Raw genomic sequence first — 20610 nt, forward strand, 5'->3', positions numbered from 1 at the left:
CTGGCCTGGTGCGCCTGTCACCTGGTCCCCGCTCCGGGCCCTGCGCCCTTCACCGCCCCCTCCCCCGAGGCCCGGTGGGCCCCGCGCTCCTCACCACCCTCTCCTCCAGGTGCATCTCGTGTGCAAGCAACCGCTGGACCTGCCAGTGGGACCTGCGCTACCACGAGTGCCGGGAGGCCTCCCCCAACCCCGAGGAGGGCATCGTCCGCGCCCACATGGTGAGGGCGGTACACCCCGTGCGGAGGCTGCGTCGCTTGGCCGTGGCCACGCGGCTCCTGACCAGCTTTCTTCTCTCCAGGAGGACAACTGCCCTCAGTTCCTGAACCCCAGCCCACTGGTCATTCCCATGAACCACGAGACGGACGTGACCTTCCAGGGCAAGAACCTGGACACAGTGAAGGTGGCAGGGCTTGTGGGGTACCGGCCAGGGAGCCCAGCGGGGGCCGTGGGGGTTGGTGGAGAGTCCGTGGGGCTCCTTCAGAGCATTTTCCTGCAAAACCAAAGTTCAGGTGTCTGGTGCAGCTTTGAGCTTTCCTGGGCTTGGGACCTGGCACACAAGGGAGGTGCTCCGCGTGTGTCTGGGCCCAGAAGGCAGCAGAGAGGCCAGAACGGGGTGGCGTTCAAATGGACCTCGAGAACATAGAGAGCAGGAGACCAGTGGGGTTCAAGCTGGGCACGTTGAGTGGCCGGGACGCTGCTTGGTGACGGGGAGTGGGCTGTGCTCTGGGTCTCAGCAAGACGGGCACATCCGGGAGCAGCCGGTGGTCAGCCCAGTGGGTGGCCGTGGGGCCCCCAGAGGGCTGGGAGGTCTGCGGGGGGTCCTGACTACACCACCTTGCAGGGGTCCTCTTTGTACGTGGGCAGTGACGTGCTCAAGTTTGAGGAGCCGGTGAGCACACAGGAGCCAGGAACCTTCTTCTTTCGGACCCCAAAGGTGCGGCTCCCAGGGCAGGCAGGCCACGCTGCTGGATCCCGAGGAAGGGTCTTGGGGGCACAGGCAGGGTAGGGGTGCACGGGGGCTGGGGCGCCTTGGAACGTTTGTGTGTCTCCCACCTCCCTGCAATCAGAGTGATCGTGATCGGTCTGAGGCCACAGCTTGCTGCCCCTGGAGGCCTCCCCCTGCTGCCCCTCAGCTGTGGGGGGACTATGTGGTCCAGACACAGGGGTGGGGGAGCGGGGAGTACAGCGGGTCCCTGCGTGTTCCTGCAGCTGTCCCACGACGCCAACGAGACACTGCCTTTGCACCTGTATGTCAAATCCTACGGCAAAAATGTCGACAGCAAGCTCCAAGGTAGGCGGGGCAGTGACGGGGGTGGCCGGGGGCAGGAAGTAGGTAACCCCCTGACACCTGGCCACTTCGTTCGCAGTTACCCTCTACAGCTGCTCCTTTGGCCGCAGCGACTGCAGCCTGTGCCTGGCCGCAGACCCCGCGTACAAGTGTGTGTGGTGTGTGGGGCAGGGCCGCTGCGTGTACGAGGGCCTGTGCAGCAACAGCACCTCCGAGTGCCCGCCGCCCGTCATCACCAGGGTGAGTCCCCACACCTGCCCGGCGGGGAGAACCTTGGCCTGGCCGCTGCCCTGCCCCTCCTCCGCCCGAGCGGCTGGGTCAGCTGGGCTCTGCCAATTCCAGATTCATCCTGAGACGGGCCCGCTGGGCGGCGGCATCCGGGTCACCATCCTTGGGTCCAATTTGGGGGTCAGAGCAGAGGATGTCAAGACGGTCAGTGTGGCGGGCCGGAACTGCGTCTTTGAGCCGGAGCGCTACTCCGTGTCCACACGGTGAGTGGCTCGCCTGCAGTCTGGGCAGCGCTGGCTGTGCTGGGGGCGCAGGCGACCAGTGCTTGGGGGAGGGTGGGAGGCGGACATGCGTGGGTGCCCAGGATGTGCACACCCACTGCGGACTGTGCTGCCTTGTCTGGGAGTCCAGGATCGTGTGCGCTGTCGAGGCAGCCCCGGAGCCCATCACCGGGGGGGTCGTGGTGAATGTCAGCGGGAAGCTGGGCCACTCGCCTGCCCACGTCCAGTTCACCTACCAGGTAGGGGCCTGGCCTTTATGACCTGGAGGGTTGTGTGTTGACGCGGGCTGGGGTGGGCCGAGTCCCCAACGCCCCAGCCCGATCCGAATGCGTCCGTTGCCCTTCTAGCAGCCGCAGCCTCTCCGCGTGGAGCCAAAGCAGGGGCCCCAGGCAGGGGGCACCACACTGACCATCAGCGGCACCCACCTGGACACAGGCTCTGCAGAGGACGTGCGGGTGACCCTCAATGACGTCCCTTGTAAAGTGTGCGTGTCATCTGCAGGCTGGGGCTCTCTGGTCCTCAGTCTGGCCGGAGTGGGCAGTGGAAGTAGCCTGATCTGCTGACCCCCACCCCGGTTTGGGCCTGGGGTTGACAGTGGCTACCCCCCCCCCCCCCACCAGGACGCAGTTTGGGGCCCAGCTCCAGTGTGTGACTGGCCCACAGCCTGTGCTGGGCGAGCTGCCGCTGGAGGTTTACTACGGCGGCTCCCGGGTGTCCAGCCCCGCTGTTGTCTTCACCTACCGCGAGAACCCAGTGCTGCGGGCCTTTGAACCGCTGCGAAGTTTTGTCAGGTGTGGCCTCCTCCCCTCCCCGGGGACAGTGGTGCCAGCTGGGGGACCCCACCCCACACCCACCCCCTTCCGCTACTTCCCAGGAGTCCTCTGCCCACCAGGCTCATGAGGACGTCATGGGGCCGGTCCGTCAGAGAACCCACTGTATCCCCAGATCCGCTTCCTCCTAGAAACCCACGTGGGCAGGCCCCCCCACTTCTGACAAGCGATGGCAGTGCCCGTGGTCCTGTGCTCAGAGCTTGACCCCCCCACTCTACCTCAGAGCTGCGTGAATACCCCAGAGCAGAGAGGGGTCGGGGCTCCGGGCCCTGCCCTCCCCCAGCCAGCCCACTGCGTGGCCGGAATTTGGGTGGGGGAGCTGGCTCGCCACGCCAGGCTCGCTCAGGCACTGCCCACCCCTGTCCCCAGTGGCGGCCGCAGCATCAACGTCACGGGGCAGGGCTTCAGCCTGGTGCAGAGATTCGCCATGGTGGTCATAGCTGAGCCCCTGCAGTCCTGGCGGCGGCGGCGGGAGGCCGGGCCTCTGCAGCCCGTGACGGTCAGTCCTGGTGTTGGCTCTGCTCCGGCGTGGTTCCCTTGGGAAGTGCGGGGTAGGGATGGGGCCTGACGGCCTGGCCTCGGCCTGCAGGTCGTGGGCACGGAGTACACATTCTACAACGACTCCAAGGTCGTGTTCTCGTCCCCCGCGGTCCCCGAGGAGCCCGAGGCCTACAATCTCACAGCCCTCATCCAGATGGACGGGCACCGGGCCTTGCTCAGGACTGAGGCCGGTGCCTTCGAGTACGTGGCCGACCCCACCTTTGAGAACTTCACGGGGGGAGTCAAGAAGCAGGTCAACAAGCTCATCCATGCCCGGGTGAGGACTGGCCGCTGCCCGGGGGTTGGTAGGGGAGGCGGCTGGAGGTCTGGGCCAAGTCGGCCCCAGTGGCCCTGCCTCCCTCCCGGTCACTGTGTTGCTCCCCATGACCCCCACAGGGCACTAACCTGAACAAGGCAATGACGCTCCACGAGGCCGAGGCCTTCGTGGGTGCCGAGCGCTGCATCATGAAGACACTGACCGAGACGGACCTGTACTGTGAACCCCCAGAGGTGCAGCCGCCCCCAAAGCGGCGGCAGAAGCGGGACACGACCCACAACCTGCCAGAGTTCATTGTGCGTGCGGTCGTGTGGGTGCAGCTGGGGCGGGGCAGGCCAGATGCCGGTCGGTTCCCTGGTGCCCTGGTGGAGCCGCACCTGGCCCTACTGAGCCTGCCCTGCCCCGCAGGTGAAGTTTGGCTCCCGAGAGTGGGTGCTGGGCCGCGTGGAGTACGACACGAGGGTGAGCGACGTGCCGCTCAGCCTCATCCTGCCGCTGGTCATCGTGCCCATGGTGGCGGTCATTGCCGTGTCTGTCTACTGCTACTGGTGAGTCCCTCCGGCCACACACCCAGCACGACACACAAGCTCTGAGCCGCCAGGTGGCCTGAGCCAGGCTAGGCCCTGTTAACCTCCCTGTGCCCGCAGGAGGAAGAGCCAGCAGGCGGAGCGCGAGTACGAGAAGATCAAGTCCCAGCTGGAGGGCTTGGAGGAGAGCGTGCGCGACCGCTGCAAAAAGGAGTTCACAGGTGCGGCGGCCTGGCCGGGGCGGGCAGGACCCTCGGGCTGCCTGGACCCCGGAGTCCCCAAGGACACCTCTTGGGGACTGGGAGGGAGGACGTTCTGGAAAGAAGCTACGTTGGAAAGGCAGAGGTGGGCGGGGTGGCCAGCGGCTGGGATGCCTCACCCTGGCCTCCCCTCAGACCTGATGATCGAGATGGAGGACCAGACCAACGACGTTCACGAGGCAGGCATCCCCGTGCTGGACTACAAGACCTACACCGACCGCGTCTTCTTCCTGCCCTCCAAGGACGGCGACAAGGACGTGATGATCACAGGCAGGCTGGACATCCCAGAGTCGCGGCGACCTGTGGTGGAGCAGGCTCTGTACCAGTTCTCCAACCTGCTCAACAGCAAGTCCTTCCTGGTCACCGTGAGTAGGGCCGGTCCACAGGGCGGCTTGGGGAGGGCCAGGCAGAGACCGGGCTCAGGTGCTCACCGAGGCTTTGCCTGGCGACCCTCGCAGTTCATTCACACCCTGGAGAGCCAGCGTGAGTTCTCCGCCCGCGCCAAGGTCTACTTTGCGTCCTTGCTGACCGTGGCGCTGCACGGGAAGCTGGAGTACTATACAGACATCATGCGCACGCTCTTCCTGGAGCTCATGGAGCAGTACGTGGTGGCCAAGAACCCCAAGCTGATGCTGCGCAGGTGTGTGGGCTGCGGGGGTGTGGGCGGGGCGCATGCCGGAAGGATGGCGGAGCGGTGGGGCGAGTGGATGGCTGGGGGCGGGGCCTGCGTGCAGGGTGGGTGGCCACGGGGTTGGTCCGGGTGCACGGATGGCGGTGTGGGCGGGGAGGCGGGGCGCGTGGATGACAGTGCGGACGGGGCAGGGGCACGCAGAGGGCAGTGGGGCGGGGCGGGGGTGACCCCAGTACCTGGGCTGCCAGCAGATGCAGGCAGTGCAGACAGGGAGGAAGGATACGTGAGCTTCTGCTGGTCCCCTTGGCGTCTCTTGGTGGGGTGGGGTGGATGGTGAGGAGTCCAGCGCTAGGGTCACTGTAGGCTGCGTGCATGCGTTCTGACGGGGACCCAGGGCCTGGAAGCACGTGCTGTGGGTGCCTGGAGGAGCCGGCTGGGCCCAAGGGCACTGAGGGGTCCCTAGGGAAACACTTCTCGGCCCCTGCAGGTCTGAGACGGTGGTAGAAAGGATGCTGTCCAATTGGATGTCCATCTGCCTCTACCAGTACCTCAAGGTGGGCTCTGGGGGGCCTGGCCAGGGTCGGGGAGGAATGTGGTGGTGCGCTCCCCGCCCTCCCCACACAGGTCCGCCTGCCTGTGCAGCATCACCCAGGGCTCTGGCATGGTCGTTCCCACCCATGGCTGAGCTGCTCTTTGTCCTCCCAGGACAGTGCGGGCGAGCCTCTGTACAAACTGTTCAAGGCCATCAAGCACCAGGTGGAAAAGGGGCCAGTCGATGCTGTGCAGAAGAAGGCCAAATACACCCTCAATGACACGGGGCTGCTGGGGGACGACGTGGAGTACGCGCCCCTGGTGAGCCCTGGGGCCGCGGGCCGCGGGCCGGGGGGCTGGGGGAGCTCAGAGACTGCTCTCAGTGGCGCTGGGCTCTGGGCCCAGCCGCAGTCCCAGAAGCTGGATGGTGTTGGGGGATTCACGTGGGCCCGGCTGAGTTCGGACAGGGGTTGTGGGTCCCCCGCAGTTGTCTCTAGAGAGAGGCTCTATGTGTCGTGGGCACCTGGGTCTGCCCCAGGTCTGTGTGGGGCCTGGGTGTCCGCGTGTGCCTGGTGTTGAGCTTGTGTGCACAGGTGGGAGATGGCGTGGGGCACGTGGTGCCCGGGAGCCAGCCAGTCCCCGAGCTGCTCTGTTCTTTGTCCTGTGGAGCCCGGGATTGGGACAGGGCCAGGCCGTGCTACTCTGGGTGCTCTAGGGGCTCAGAGCTACCCCCGCTCCACTTGATGGTGTGGCCGTGAGTCTGCTACCACACTGGTGGCCCGTGAATGCTGACTCTTCACCGTGTCCTTCGGCAGACGGTGAGCGTGATCGTGCAGGACGAAGGGGCCGATGCTGTCCCCGTCAAGGTCCTCAACTGTGACACCATCTCCCAGGTCAAGGAAAAGATCATTGACCAGGTGTACCGGGCGCGGCCCTGCTCCCGCTGGCCCAGGGCTGACAGTGTGGTCCTTGGTGAGCAAGGCCCTTGTGTTCCCTGGAGAGGGGTCCTGCCCTCAGAGGCTGGTTGGGCAGGGGGTGGGTATCGGGACAGCTGGGTTCCAGGTGCCGGGCTCCAGGTGCCAGACTGTGTCCTTCCAGAGTGGCGTCCTGGGTCTACAGCCCAGATCCTGTCGGACCTGGACCTGACGTCTCAGCGGGAGGGCCGATGGAAACGCATCAACACGCTGATGCATTACAACGTGAGTGCCAGTGGGTGGGGGCGGGAGGGGGGGCGTTGTGCGCAGGGAGAGCAGGCTCCTTGTCTAGCGACATCCGCCCTCATGACCGCGTGCCCCAGGTCCGGGACGGAGCCACTCTGATCCTGTCCACTGTGGGAGTCTCTCAGCAGCCTGAGGACAGCCAGCCGGACCTGCCCGGGGAGCGTGAGTACCCCCGCCCCTGCTTTTGCCCTGGGCTCCTGTCGGCTCCGGAGGTCTGCGTGGAGCAGTGCCCACCCTCGGCCGCCACGGCGGGGTGGGGGGCTGCTGAGCTCCAGCCCTCGTCCTCCAGCACCGCTCCTCCCTCCCCTCCCCAGGCCACGCCCTCCTGGAGGAGGAGAACCGCGTGTGGCACTTGGTGCGGCCCACAGAGGAGGTGGAGGAAGGCAGGTCCAAGCGAGGCAGCGTGAAGGAGAAGGAGCGCACCAAGGCCATCACGGAGATCTACTTGACGCGCCTGCTGTCCGTCAAGGTGGGCGCTGTGGCCCGCGCGCGGGCGGGCTGGGGCGGTGCGGGCGGGCGATGCTGAGCGCCTCCCCCACCCCTGCAGGGCACCCTGCAGCAGTTTGTGGACAACTTCTTCCAAAGCGTCCTGGCACCCGGGCTCGCCGTCCCGCCGGCGGTGAAGTACTTCTTCGACTTCCTGGACGAGCAGGCAGAGAGGCACGACATCAAAGACGAGGACACCGTCCACATCTGGAAGACCAACAGGTGGGCGCTGCTCCGCCCGCGGCCCCTCGCCCCTGGCCTCAGCCGCCCCTCACTCCGCCGCTCTGCCTCAGCTTGCCGCTGCGGTTCTGGGTGAACGTCCTCAAGAACCCGCATTTCGTCTTCGACGTCCACGTGCACGAGGTGGTGGACGCCTCCCTGTCCGTCATCGCCCAGACCTTCATGGACGCCTGCACGCGCACCGAGCACAAGCTGAGCCGCGTGAGTGGGCGCCGCGCGCCGGAGGGCGGGTGGAGCCGGGGCCCCGGGTGCGGCTGTGGCTGGAGGGCCCCGGGGACGCTGTGCCGGTGCAGGGCTGAGGAGCCCGGCGGGGAGGAGGCTCCCTGCGGTGTGCGGGCGGGGGAGAAAGGGAGGCGGGCAGCCTGGGACGCCCCACCTCTGCCTCATGTGGGAGCCCACAGAATCGGAAGCTCCCCCTGTCTGGGGCTGGGCACGGGTGGCTCCCCGGTCGGACCTCTGTTCCCCACTCCCCTTCCCTTCTCTGTTGTGTGTTCGAGCTGAGCGGCGGGGCACCTGGCTCTGTCCCCTGCAGGACTCCCCCAGCAACAAGCTGCTCTACGCCAAGGAGATCTCCACCTACAAGAAGATGGTGGAGGAGTGAGTGCTCCCCGCCCCCAGCCAGACCCAGGCCCCCAGCCCTGACCCCCAACCCAGTGGGCCCCGGGGTGGGGGGGGGTTCAGGCCTGTGACTGGGAGGGGGCCCTGCAGCCCCCAGGACCCGTGGCCGCACCCCTTCCCTAACCGTACCCCACACCCTTGCAGTTATTACAAGGGGATCAGACAGATGGTGCAGGTCAGCGACCAGGACATGAACACATACTTGGCAGAGATTTCCCGGGTAAGAGCAGACGGAGGGGCTGCCGCAGCTGACCCCGCCCCGACAGAGCCGCCCTGCCCTTCCCCTGATGGCCCCTGCCATGTAGGGCAGGAGACTGTCCTTGGCGGGGGGTGGCCAGATGGGCCGCCCCCTACGTGGGACCGCGGTGCCCTGGGGAGAGGGCTGTGTGAGCAGTGTGCCTGTGTGGGTGGGGGGGTGTGCCCGTCTGTGGACGTCCCACATCCCTCCGACACGCCCAGGACCCCGTGTGTCTGTAGCCATCTGCTCCTGCACGCTGGGTCACACCCCTCCCTCCGTCCCTGTGTCCCCAGGCGCACACAGACTCCCTCAACACCCTGGTGGCTCTGCACCAGCTCTACCAGTACACGCAGAAGTACTATGATGAGGTACGGGGTGTCCTCCGGGGAAGGCGGCACTTGAGAGGTCCCCTTCCCTGGCCTGCGCTCTGATGTGGCCCCCCTCTCAGATCATCAACGCCCTGGAGGAGGATCCCGCCGCCCAGAAGATGCAGCTGGCCTTCCGCCTCCAGCAGATTGCCGCCGCGCTGGAGAACAAAGTCACAGACCTCTGACCTCTGACCTCTGCCCCCGTTGCCTCTGGGCGCAGGTGCGTGAGGCCCGTGTCAGGCATCGGGTGGCCCCTGGAACCTGAGGCCCAGTGGTGAGGCCCTTCCCTTTCACCAGCAGAGGAGGAGCCCCCAGGCATCTGCGTGTGGGTGCCTGTGGGTGCCCTCGCCCTTGGCGTCTGGTGGCTGTAACGTCCTTCTCCTGAGCCACAGCGCCTGGCGACCTCCGGCACCAGCCCCCCCTGCAGCACCAGCATCGGTGTCTGTGTCACACCTCCCAAGCGATTCGCGAACGTGCCTTACGCCCCTGGCGCTGCGCTGGGTCGTGCCTGAGCACCAGCAGCCGCCTCAGATCCCTGGGTTTGGCCTCCTGGGGGTGTGCTGGGAGTGCCCGCGGCCCCCGGGGCCTAGCGCCCAGACCGTGTCTGTCTGCCCCACTGGGGCAGGAGAAGTAATGCGGTACTCGCCTTCCTGACCTCACCTGGCCTGTCCTGTGGGGCGCGGGCTCTCCGGGTAGACTCCCTGTCCCGGGCCCCACCTCCAAGGTCAAGCTGGACGTCAGACGTCGAGGCCCAGGTGCCTGTCAGACAGGCTGTCCTGGAGGCCCTGGCCAGGTCTGAGGGGTCCCGGCAGTGCCGCCAGGACCACCCTCACCCCCACCCCCTTTTGTAAATTTTGTTAATTATAAATCAAATACAGTTGTTTTTTTCACTCTGCTGGTTGGCTGGCTTCCTCCTGGGGGGCCGCAGATTCGTGGCTTGCCTCTTCCCCCGCCTTCCCAGGCTTGTCCTGCTGAAGGTCTTTCTGTGGACACTGGCCCACGTGGGCAGGGGGTTCCTCTGGGCCACAGGGTGGCAGTGGGCGCAGGAGAATGTGCCCCGGAGTCCACACCCTCCCTGCCCCGCCCCCCTGCTCCAGGCCTGGGCCACGAGGTCTGGATCCTGGAACAGTTTGGCTGCAGACTGGGAGGTGGGGAGGGTCGGCTGCGATTGGGTGGATCCTGCGCCATCTGCTGGTGGACAGCCCTTGCCTGTCTTCCTTGGGCTGAGTGACAGGTCCTGCCCCCCGGGATTAGGGTAGGCGTGGCTTGGGCTTACTGTCCGACCCTGAGCACCCAGAGAGGGTGTCCTCTTTTCTAAGAAGGGGTACTTGACAGACATGGTCCAGCCAGCACACATTAGGTTACTGCTGTGTGCAGACCGCAGCACACACTGGCATGCCTCTGGGAGAGAGGGCCTGTGTCCCCCTCCTTAGGCTGTGGGGCTATTGGGTCAGCTCTATGGTCCCAAGAACAGCTCCAGGATGACTTAGGGCATAAGTCAGGCTGAAAGGCCATGTAAGAGAGAGTGAGGGTACTTTTGCCCATGCCTGAGGGGGGGGATTGTCTGGGATTCTGGTGATGGGGGAAGGGGTTTGCTCCCAATCCCCGTGTTGCATGCAGGGGTGCAGCAGTGAGATGTCCCACCCCACAGCCTCCAGGCACACATACATGTCCAAGCACACACAGCATCAGCATGTCCGGTCACTTCATTTGATAAATACACACTGTTCAGAGCCTGCCCTGAGAGAGTTCTTTTGCTTCAAGGACACCCCCCAGCAGAAAGGGGATTTTGTGACCCAGCCAGCTTCAGGTAAGGCTGGGTCCAGGTGCTCACACGTTTCCATGTGTCTGAACTCTTCCCAGCATGCGCTGCTATGTCCTTGGACAGGGGGGCTGCTGCTGACAGGCTCCCCTCTCCTCCACTTGGGGCATCGCTGTGGCTGTGGCTGGGGATGGGCCGGGTGCACAGGGGGAAGCCCCACTCAAGCCACGTGGAACAGGTGTGGGTATCCCCCACAAGGAAGGGGTACTAGGCAAACAACTGATATCCCCCATCCCAGGACCCCAAAAATGACATGGTTATGACCCGTGCTTTGTTCCCCAAGATTCAGCTGTTCAGAAGCAGGTGGAAAGTGCTAAGCTGTGGATGCCTCTAGGTTCCCACCTCCCAAGGAGGTGGGAACCTAGAGGCCTGGCTTCCAGACTGAAAGTCCACAAGCCACGCTTCCCTCCCTCCCCATACTGGACAGGACAGCCAGGCAAGAGCTCAGTCACTGAGGACCACCTATATTCTGTGAAGCTTAGAGAGGAAAGGCTGCAGGTCCCAGAGATGGGGTTACCTCCCTTGGAGGACAGGAGTGTGAAGGGATCCAGGGGGGCTGTCCTATCATGGGGCCAGTGAAGGGTAGGCACTGGGCATGCATGTTGGGGTGCAAGGCACTGTGGGGGAGGACAGGCCAGCCTCAAGTATTCAGGATGCTGACAGACTGGGGGGTGACCCGCCCTCCTAGTTCCACTTCCCCATTTCCTCCTAATGTGGGGATCATGGGAGGAAGCCGCACACAACCTCAGTGACCTTCCAAGTTGCAGAAAACAGCCCAAAACCATGCACTGCTTGCTAAACAGCATGAACCCCACCCCACCCCCGCCCATCCCCTGGCCCCTATGACAGGACCACAGTAGGAAGTTCTTCTGACCTCAGAAGTACAGCCAAGAGACCAGCAAGTAGCCAAAAAAGGGTGGCCTGGGCCAGTGGAGGGGAGAAGTGGACATGGAGATGAGGAATGCAGTCTTGATTTTGACGGCTACTCGAGAATCCCGCGGCGGGGGGGGTGGTCAAGAGAGCTGGGGATGAGGGTCCTGAGGCCCCGGGCTGATGTCTGGGGAGGAAGCTGCCTGGGTTCCCCACTTGTGCCTGCTCACGCACCTGCTGCCCCCCACCCCTGCTGCTCTCCCTTCCAAGCCACCACCTTCTCCGGACTCAGGCCTTTCTCACCCGCACCACGCAACAGTCGTTCTGGACCCGCTGGCCAGGGTCGTGCTGTGAACATGTCCAGCAGGGCTCCCTATCAGCCTGAGAACAAAAATGACATCCCTGCCATGGCCCCACACAGCCAGCCACAACCCCCCAGCCCAGCCACCATACTTGTCTGTGACCCAGCTCAGTCCTGGAGAGGGAGGACTGTGGACGCTTGCCCAGCTCCACCGATGTCCCCTCTCCAGGGGACTTCCTGATCTGTCTGGCCCTGTGTCCTCTCCCCACCCTAACCACCCAGGAAACCCCCTGGTTGCCGCTCATCAGTATTACAACCGCGACCCTCCCCAGAAGGCGGCCTGGCCTGGGTCCTGGGGACCAGGTGGACACCCGAGGATGAATCATGACCGAGGGTCTCTGCTGGGCCTGACCGCGAGGAGGGGCCCGGGCTCCCCTAGGGGCGGCACAACCCCACCCCTCCGGCCCGGGCGGAAGGGCGGGGCCTATCGCCAGGGGAACCTCCGGGGCCCCGCCCGCCCGGCGCAAACAAAGGCCGCCCGCCTTCTCCCGGCCGCACGGTCCGCGCCCGCCGCCCGCTGCTGGACGAGCCTCCTGTCCGGCCTTAGCTGAAGCTCCACGGACCCCGCACGGAACCCCAGCGCGCCTCAGCCGGCCCGGAAAACACAGCGCAGGGCGGGGACTGCCGAGGAGGCGCGGAGTGGGGCGGCTGTGGGAGGGGACACCGGTGTCCTCACCCCAACACCGCCCGGCCTACACCGGCTCCTAGAGGGGAAACTGAGGCTGGGGACGGCTCGGGACTTGGCCGAGGTCGTGCAAGGCTGGCTGGTGCGACTGGGACTCGGCCGACACCACGGTCCGGGTTCGCTGGGTAGTGACGTTTGCCTGGTACTGCGTCGACGTGTTTTGTTTTAATCTCGCTGCCAGTATTTGAAAATCAGGACATTTCCCATAAAAACTCAAGCTTTGGTTTGTTTGGAAGAGGAAGAAGATCGGGCAACAGCCCGACTGCCCACTTTCCTGGGAGACGCAGCCCCCCCAGCGCTCTCCCGACACCGAGGGCCCGGGGACACCTGTCACGGGGGCAGCGCTGTCTCCGCACACTTGTCACTTTTAAGGGGGAAGTGACGAGGCGCGGGCCCCGAGCGCTGGAGAGATGCGGGGAGGCCTTCTTGCTGGCACGAGGAACATTGCCCCGTGAGGAATCCTCCTCCCGGGCCGTGAGAGGACGCGAGGAAACGTGTCGTGCGCGGAGGAGGAGCTGCGGTTACGTAGCTGAGGAGCCCCCCAGTACCTAGAAAAGTCAGGGTGGGCTTCCTGGGAGAGGTGACAACTGGGGGATTAGAAGGAGGAAAGGCACCAGGAGCCAAGAAAGACCCATTTGGAGATGGCCTTTTATGGGTACAGCCCCTCAAACGCCCCCCCCATGCCCCGTGCCGCCGCTGTCCCTGGTCCTGACAGGGCTGGTTCCCAGGCCTGACCGAGGCGGGAGGCCGCTGCTGGTCCGCGGAAGGTTACCAGGGCACGAACCGCACCGCCAAGGCCGCAGCGGCCTCCGAGAGCCGGAAGCCGGGCGAGCCCAGGATCCAGAGCGCGTCCATCTGCCCACCCCACAGGGAGGCCTATCTGACCAAGTGTCCAGTTTCTCTGCAGTGATGAAAGAAATCTCTGCCCTGGCTTCTTCGATTTGGAGGGTTCGCCTTCATTTCAGAGGGAGCAGGCTGGTGGGGAGTCTCGCGCAGGGCCCGGAGCAGGGGGTGGGAGAGGAGGGGTGCGTGCACCGGAGGTGCAGGCTCGGGTGCTGGCAGGGTTGGGTGCGGGGAGCAGAGGCTGGTGAGAGGCGGTGGCGTCCCGGATGGGGCGGTGCCCGGCCGAGCACAGATTGCGGGCGGGTACTTGGGGAAGTGCGGACCCCAGGAGGTAGAGGCGGGCGGGGCGGCGAGCTGGACGCCGGCCGTCCCTCCCCCAGCGCGGGCGCAGCGGCCCCGGACGAGCCCAGGAGGGGACCGGAGGGCTGGTTTCCGCCCGGCCGCCGCCAGGCAGGGGCAGGAAGCCGCGCGTCTGTCCCCGCGCACCACCCACCACCAGCCCCCCGGCCCCGCCCCGCGCCGCCGCCCGCCGCCGCCTCCTCCCGCCGCCCTCCGTCCTCTCGGCTCCGGCTCCCGCGCGGGGCGGGGGCGGGGGCGCGGGGCGGGGCGCGGGCCGAGCGGCGGCCGCTTCGGACATGTCGGGCCCGCGCGCAGGCTTCTACCGGCTGGAGCTCAACAAGACCGTGTGGGAGGTGCCGCAGCGGCTGCAGGGGTTGCGCCCCGTGGGCTCCGGCGCCTACGGCTCGGTCTGGTAGGAGCGGCGGCGAGAGCGGGGAGGTGCGGGCGGGACTGAGCGCGCGCCCCCTTCCCTCCCTCCGCGAGGTGCCGGCGGGAGGGGCCTCGCCCCGCCTCCGCCCCCGGGCCTTTCACGGATCGCGGCAATGAATGGGGGGTGGGGGGCGTGAAGGAAACTTTCCCACCGGGCGCCGTTCGGGTTTGGGGAGAGGGGTCGTTCCTCCGTCCTGTCCCAGCCGGAGCATCCCCCACCAGGCCCAAATCCTGCGGCGTCACAGTCGGCGAAAGGGCGGGTCTCATGCGCCCCTAAATGTGCAAGCATGCGTCTAGGTTGCCCCCCCCCCCATTCCCTCCGTCAAAGGTCTGGCATCCCTGGGGTCTGGCAGATGCCCAGGTACTACGGTGGGTAGTTTTGTTTGCCAAAGGAAAAGCCTAACTTGGGGGAGGGTAGGATCAAGCTCCATGGCGGGTCCTGCCCCTCCCCTGTTTTCCAAAGGGTCTCAGACTCTGGCCAGGGCTTAGGCCTGAGCAGAGATGCCTACCATCCCCCTGCAATACTTGTGGGGGTCTAGACCCCAGCCCATTTTTTTGCCCTAACCAAGATAGCTCAGACCACAGCCCCACAGTTGGGCCCTGGGGCTCAGACAGAGCATAGTCTGGAATGGGAGAGAGGGTCAGGATTTGGGTGAGGCCCGTGTGGGTTTGGGGAGGGTCTAGGGGGTCTTAGGGTAGGGTGGTTGTAGGAAGTTGGTTGCAGGTGCCATACTGATGGGCTGAGTGCGGATGTGGGTGTTGAGCGGTGTCCCCCCAAACCCAGTGGGGTCATTACAGAGGCCTGAGCCAGGTGGCTGCTGTCCACTGAGGGAGTCTTGGAGGTGGGGAGGCCAGAGCCCCTAGGGGATGGGGCATTGCTCCTGGCTCTGACAGAAGTTAAGACTGGGACTTCCTGAAGCCCCCAGAGGTCCAGTGCTGGAGCCTGGACCAAGGGTTTCTGCCCACCCCCCATCTCTTGTCATTGGCCCGCTTGTCAGAATCGTCCGGCTGGCCATCTCCTCCGTCCTGGCCTCAGGTCTCTGTCTCCATCTCTAAGACCTCAAGGGTGGGAAGAGGGTCAGGATAATAAATGAGTGGTCCCTGGGGAATATAGAGTCCTTGCTGGAATCACCTTGGGTCTAGAATCACCTTCTGGGAGTTCCTAGAGAGTATCAATCTCCCCAAAGGAGGCCTGGGCCCCCCACTGCACTTAGTTGATGGGGACCAGTGCAGGTGATTGCCCTCTCCTGGGCTCCTGTGTTCTCCTGATGAAGCTGATGCCCCAGTGCCAGATTCCTGTCACTCGACTGTGCCGACAACTGGGCAAAAGTATCCGCTGCCCGCATGAGTGGACATTCCCCTACCTGCCTCCCCAGAAGTGACAGACCTTTCCCCACAGGCCACTGCGGGGGGCGGGGGGCGCGTGGATGCCCCAGGCACCTAGCTAGCTTTCCTGCACTGCCACCTGGGCCCCTGGGCATCCCGTGCTGCAGACACTGCTCCCGGGGCCGCGTGGACCCCACTCGTTGCTGGGGAAGTGGCATTCTGGAGAGTGGAGGTAAAGGGGGAGGGAGGAAGGAGAGGAAGCAGTCTGTGTGAAGGCATGGATGGCTCTTCGCGGGGCTCCAGTGTTGGGCCAGTGGGACTCCGGGGCGGGGGGCCGGGGGGGGGCAGCCTTTGCATTTGAAGCTGATGCCTGTGGGCCTTGTGTCTCCGTGAAGAGCAGATGCGTGGGCATCGGGACCTCTGGGGAATGGGGTGGGTCCAGACCCTGCATATTGTCCGGTTTCTCACTCTTAAAAATAATAACGCGGTAAACACCTTTGGCCAGTTTTTCCTCCGTATTTTGTCTCTTCAGAGGTGTTGGGCACCCAGGGGCTTTGAAGGTGGCTCTGGAACCCTGCGGGGTGGGGGGGCCCTCCTGGAGCCATGAGCCAATAGGGGAGCCAGAGGGCTGTTTGGGGCTGGTTTAGCAATGGCTGTTTTCCTGACCTGGTTGGTGGAGACTCTCCCTCAGCCCCATGCCGAGCTGGGGAAGAAGATCCAGGTTAGGACTCCCTGGTGGCGCAGGCCCGGCCCCTGTGCGTGGGAGGGTGGGCTGCCCCTTGAAGAAGGAGAAGGCCCCAAAGAGGCACAGAGGAGAGGCTTCCTGGGTGCCGGTGTCGCCGTGTCCCACCCCCCAGCGGCCGTCTGAGCCAGCGCGGGGGCGGGAAGAAGGGCCCCGCGGGGGCAGGGGCGGGGTGCGGGGCGCGCCGCCGGGGCCCCCCCCCCCGCGCCGCCTCACTCCCCCCGTTGCAGCTCGGCCTACGACGCGCGGCTGCGGCAGAAGGTGGCGGTGAAGAAGCTGTCGCGACCCTTCCAGTCGCTGATCCACGCGCGGAGAACGTACCGCGAGCTGCGGCTGCTCAAGCACCTGAAGCACGAGAACGTGAGCGGGGCGGGTCCGCGGGGCGGGGCTCGCGGGGCTTGCGGGGCGGGTCCGCGGGGCGGCCGGGCCTCCCGGGGCGCGCAGCACGCAGGGGGCGTCCAGGCCTAACTCCCGGCCCCACGCAGGTCATCGGGCTGCTGGACGTGTTCACGCCGGCCACCTCCATTGAGGACTTCAGCGAAGTGTGAGCGGTCGCCGGCGGGGCCACAGGGAAGCGCGTTGGGGGTGGGGGGAGAGGCTGCCTCTCGGTGCTGACCCCCCCCTCCCAGGTACCTGGTGACCACCCTGATGGGCGCCGACCTGAACAACATCGTCAAGTGCCAGGCGCTGAGCGACGAGCACGTCCAGTTCCTGGTTTATCAGCTGCTGCGCGGGCTGAAGGTGGGCGCCGCAGGGGCGGGCACGGGGCGCGGGGCGGCGGTCAGGGCCTGACCCTGCCACCGCATCCCCCTCTCCCTCTCGCAGTACATCCACTCGGCGGGGATCATCCACCGGGTAGGTGCGGCCGAAGGGTGCGGGTCGGGGCTTCCGCAGGGCCCGCGCAGGGGCTCCTCCTGCGCTCACGCCCCGCCTGCCCCGCAGGACCTGAAGCCCAGCAACGTGGCGGTCAACGAGGACTGTGAGCTGCGGGTGAGCCGCCTGCAGGTGAGGGCCTGCCGGGCTGCGGAGGGGTCGTCCGGGGAGGTGCTCACAAGCCTGCTGGTCGCTCTAGATCCTGGACTTCGGGCTAGCCCGCCAGGCTGATGAAGAGATGACCGGCTACGTGGCCACTCGCTGGTACCGGGCCCCCGAGATCATGCTGAACTGGATGCACTACAACCAGACAGGTGACATCTGCCAGCCGGGCAGGTGTGCGGGGTGGGGCCAGGGTGGGCTGCAGTAATCACACCAGGGCCTGGGGACTGAGGGCGGCGGGTACAGGGCCAGGAGCCCAGGCCCCTGGGGTGGTGTGTGTCCAGTCTTGGAGGGCAAGCATTCAAAAATGGACCACAGAGGGTCCAAGCACCATGGGTCCTGGGCTAACTGTTCCCCCTCCCCAGAGTTGTACTTAGAGGAGTAAGGCGTCTGCTATCTGGGGGGCCTGGGTGCAACGGAGAGCCCACTGTGCACAGTCTGGGCAGCACCCTGATTCTCGGAAGGGCCCTTGGGGAGGGTGGACTGATGGAGCCTCCTTCCCCAACAGTGGACATCTGGTCTGTGGGCTGCATCATGGCTGAGCTGCTCCAGGGAAAGGCCCTCTTCCCAGGAAGTGACTGTATCCTTGGCCCAGGTGTGGGAGGAGGGTGAGCCAGGAGCCCCTTGTGCTGGGTGGGGCGCAGGGGAGGTGGGCACTGGCCCTTTCTGGCCGGCCTTGCCTTCTCTGCCCCATGCGGGGCGCCCTTGGGCTCACTGACTCCAGCTGTAGGAGAGCAGGTTTTGGGTAGCGCTCCAAGGTCTGGGATCTGGGGGCCTGGGAAGGGTCTATTCCTGGCCAGTGGGCATTTCCTCAGCCGGACAGACATCGACCAGCTGAAGCGAATCATGGAAGTGGTGGGCACACCCAGCCCTGAGGTTCTAGCAAAGATTTCCTCAGAACACGTGAGTCGCTCGCTGCCCGCTCTCTCTGCTGACCCAGCTCCTGGGCACTCCAGAGGAAGGGGCTCTGTGGGAAGAGACTGGGAACCATGCGGGAGACCTGGGTCACGGTGGACTAGAGCCCAAGGCAGGTACCTGAACCCTTCAGGGAGAAACAGGTGAACAGGGAAGGCGTTCCCGGCACGAGGACAGTGAGGGTACAGCCTCAGCACTGACAGACGGTGGGACAGTGAGGGTACAGTCTTAGCACTGACAGACAGACATCGCCTTTGCCAAGGACAGGGGGTGCCCCGGGCATCGGGAGCCAGGTAAGCCGTGGGAGCCGCCGCATCCGTGGTGGCAGGGGCCGTCTGGTGTGTGCGGGCTCTGGTCCAGGCCTGTCAGAGCGGGTAGGTCTTGTCTCAGCAAGTCCTTGCCTGACTTTGGGCAGGAGGGGGCCGGTGCATGAGCCGGCCCCCTCAGGCCCTTCCTGTGTGCCCCCAGGCCCGGACCTACATCCAGTCCCTGCCCCCCATGCCCCAGAAGGACCTCAGGAGCATCTTCCATGGGGCCAACCCCCTGGGTGAGGACAGGCTCCGGGGCTGGGCTGGGCTCCCCGTCTGGCCCTACGTGCATGGCTGACCACCCCCTCCCTACGGACCGCTCCATAGCTGTGGACCTCCTGGGAAGGATGCTGGTGCTGGACAGCGACCAGAGAGTCAGTGCGGCGGAGGCCCTGGCCCATGCCTACTTCAGCCAGTACCATGACCCCGATGATGAACCTGAGGCCGAGCCCTACGACGAGAGCGTTGAGGCCAAGGAGCGCACCGTGGAGGAGTGGAAGGGTGAGATGGGCCAGGGCCAGGGCCAGTGGTTGGGCGGGGAGGGGAGAAGTGGAGCCCAGGGGCCTGACGCTGGCTTCATTCCCCGGCAGGCTAGGAGTTGCCTGTTTCCTGCTGGAGGCATCCCACTCCTCCCCAGAGTGGTTCCCACACTGCCCGTGCTCCTGGGGCTGGGCTGGGTCCAGCAGAGGCTTGGGGCAGCACAGCGCTGGCTCTAGAAGGAAGCCCCCCGGGGCTGAGATTGCCCTCAGGATGGTGGGCCCGGTCTGGGCAGCCAGCACCGGACAGTCAGGTGGGGGCCGTGGGCCAGTGACGGCTCGAGTTCAGCCTTTCCCTTCACTCTCTAGAGCTCACCTACCAGGAAGTTCTCAGCTTCAAGCCCGCAGAGCCACCGCAGTCTCCCGGCAGCCTGGAGATTGAGCAGTGAGGACACGTGCCTGCTGGCCCCTGGGACTGGCGGACGGGCAGGAGCCTGCCGGCTGGATTCCCACGAGGGCTGCCTCCCAGCACCACTGTGGCCAGCACCCTGAGCCTAGCTGGGGCTCCCTCGCCTGCACGCTGCCCCTCGTGGGCAGTCTGTATACGCATGTGAACGCACAGGAGTGTGCATGGGTGCAAGCCGCGAGTGCAGGAGTCCAGACAGAGCACCCTGGACTTCCTCAGTCCTCTGCCTCCTCCCAACAACCTGGGTCTCCCGTAGGACCTCATCTGGTTCCCCTGGGGAGTATGTCTGTCTCCAGACCTCCTCGGTCCCAGAGGGCTGTCTCTGGAGGGCATGGTGCCCTGGGGCCAGGCCCTCTGGAGACTGAAGGGAGGGTCTTGATTGTCAGAGCCTCTCAACCTGGAAGGGGCGGCTGTCCTGGGAAGTGCTGAGACCCTGAAGAGCTGAAAGCTGAGACCGTCTCCATGTATCCGATGAGAAGACCATCCTGGAGCCCCGTGTTCCCCTGGGCCATAAGTGGCACATGCATACTAACGCATACTAATGCGTGCTCCCGGTACTGACATGTCAAGGCGCGTGTGAATCGGGGGAGGCCTGAGAGCCAGCCGCCATGAGCAGCTGGAAGCCTGAAGTGAGGTGCCTCTGCTGTTACTTCCCTTCCCTCGGTTCCTGGTTGGGGGTGGACTGGGGCGCTGGCGCTGAGATCCTGGGTGCGCCATGCCAGGGGCTCTGGTGGACAAGGGACAACCAGGGAACAAAAGCCAGGGCTTTCTCCTGGAGTGCGGGGGCTGCAGCAGACGTGAAGAGGTGGTTGGTACAGGGGGCTCCAAGCTTGATGCTGGCGGTGTGTGGGGGCCACACCCCAGTGTGCCCTTGGACTCAGACCCTGACCTTGGCCAGGAGCTGATGAAGAAGCCTCTGCCTGCTCTCGCTCTACCTCTGCCCTCCTCCGGCCCTGCAGCTGAGCCCTGGACTGTTCTGCCCTGTGGGTCCGCTTGCCTCCCTTCTTCCAGAATGGAGCTGGTCCAGTAACCTGTGGACCTGACCCTGTTCAAGATGTTGGGGGTGTGGGTCCCCCAGCAAGGGGCTTCTCTTTGAGGAGGTGGTGTCCCATGTGTCAGGTGGTGACCCCCCCCCCCCCCACCTTGCAGAGGTCTCAATGTCAAGTGCCTGCACCGGGGTTTCACAATAAAGGGGGTTCTCTCCCACTCAGCTTGTGTCCGAGGCCCTGCTGCCTGGAGCGGGGAGGTGGGAGCTGGATCTACGCCTCACATTCCCAGCTGCTCTGACCCCACTAGTCACCAGTCGGACAAGCAGCCATATTCAGTCCAACACCCTCCCTGCTCCCAGAGAGCCGAGGGCCATGGGGGGCGGGGCAGGGTGAGTTCTGGGTCCAGGCTGATAGGCTCTGATCCAGGACAGGGCTTGAGGC

At 65.4% G+C, this 20610-nt stretch overlaps 2 protein-coding genes across 11 annotated transcripts in view; both read left to right on the forward strand.

Annotated features, from left to right (window-relative positions):
- Positions 1-9458, forward strand: part of PLXNB2 (plexin B2) — a 28814-nt gene extending 19356 nt beyond the window's left edge. For all 7 annotated transcript variants that reach the window (XM_032345772.1, XM_032345777.1, XM_032345776.1 and 4 more), the window contains 28 exons: positions 110-218; positions 299-400; positions 842-934; positions 1210-1291; positions 1368-1528; positions 1631-1779; positions 1928-2036; positions 2145-2281; positions 2418-2588; positions 2997-3126; positions 3217-3444; positions 3564-3740; positions 3853-3992; positions 4092-4192; positions 4367-4596; positions 4690-4871; positions 5350-5416; positions 5568-5714; positions 6209-6365; positions 6492-6592; positions 6691-6775; positions 6928-7082; positions 7161-7321; positions 7393-7540; positions 7872-7936; positions 8102-8177; positions 8489-8563; positions 8644-9458. In XM_032345772.1, coding sequence (XP_032201663.1) covers positions 110-218; positions 299-400; positions 842-934; positions 1210-1291; positions 1368-1528; positions 1631-1779; positions 1928-2036; positions 2145-2281; positions 2418-2588; positions 2997-3126; positions 3217-3444; positions 3564-3740; positions 3853-3992; positions 4092-4192; positions 4367-4596; positions 4690-4871; positions 5350-5416; positions 5568-5714; positions 6209-6365; positions 6492-6592; positions 6691-6775; positions 6928-7082; positions 7161-7321; positions 7393-7540; positions 7872-7936; positions 8102-8177; positions 8489-8563; positions 8644-8748 — 3643 coding nt within the window. In that variant the 3' untranslated portion in view covers positions 8749-9458. The remainder of the gene's footprint in view (positions 1-109; positions 219-298; positions 401-841; positions 935-1209; positions 1292-1367; positions 1529-1630; positions 1780-1927; positions 2037-2144; positions 2282-2417; positions 2589-2996; positions 3127-3216; positions 3445-3563; positions 3741-3852; positions 3993-4091; positions 4193-4366; positions 4597-4689; positions 4872-5349; positions 5417-5567; positions 5715-6208; positions 6366-6491; positions 6593-6690; positions 6776-6927; positions 7083-7160; positions 7322-7392; positions 7541-7871; positions 7937-8101; positions 8178-8488; positions 8564-8643) is intronic.
- Positions 9459-12056: 2598 nt separating this feature from the next.
- MAPK11 (mitogen-activated protein kinase 11) lies at positions 12057-20390 on the forward strand. Of its 4 annotated transcripts, none has more exons than XM_032345814.1 (12): positions 12057-13895; positions 16211-16340; positions 16466-16524; positions 16610-16721; positions 16806-16835; positions 16923-16970; positions 17053-17167; positions 17524-17595; positions 17839-17918; positions 18399-18477; positions 18566-18739; positions 19084-20390. In XM_032345814.1, exons 1-12 carry the CDS (start codon positions 13780-13782, stop codon positions 19161-19163), a joined length of 1095 nt encoding a protein of 364 aa, XP_032201705.1. In that variant the 5' UTR covers positions 12057-13779; the 3' UTR covers positions 19164-20390. The 4 variants fall into 4 exon arrangements, with proteins under 4 accessions (XP_032201705.1, XP_032201707.1, XP_032201706.1 ...); XM_032345816.1 differs by having other exon boundaries at positions 12060-12956; XM_032345815.1 differs by lacking the exon at positions 12057-13895 and adding an exon at positions 13908-14281.
- Positions 20391-20610: the final 220 nt, after the last annotated feature.

Source organism: Mustela erminea, chromosome 6 (assembly GCF_009829155.1).
Source record: "Mustela erminea isolate mMusErm1 chromosome 6, mMusErm1.Pri, whole genome shotgun sequence".
In the NCBI taxonomy this organism is placed as follows: Eukaryota; Metazoa; Chordata; class Mammalia; order Carnivora; family Mustelidae; genus Mustela; species Mustela erminea.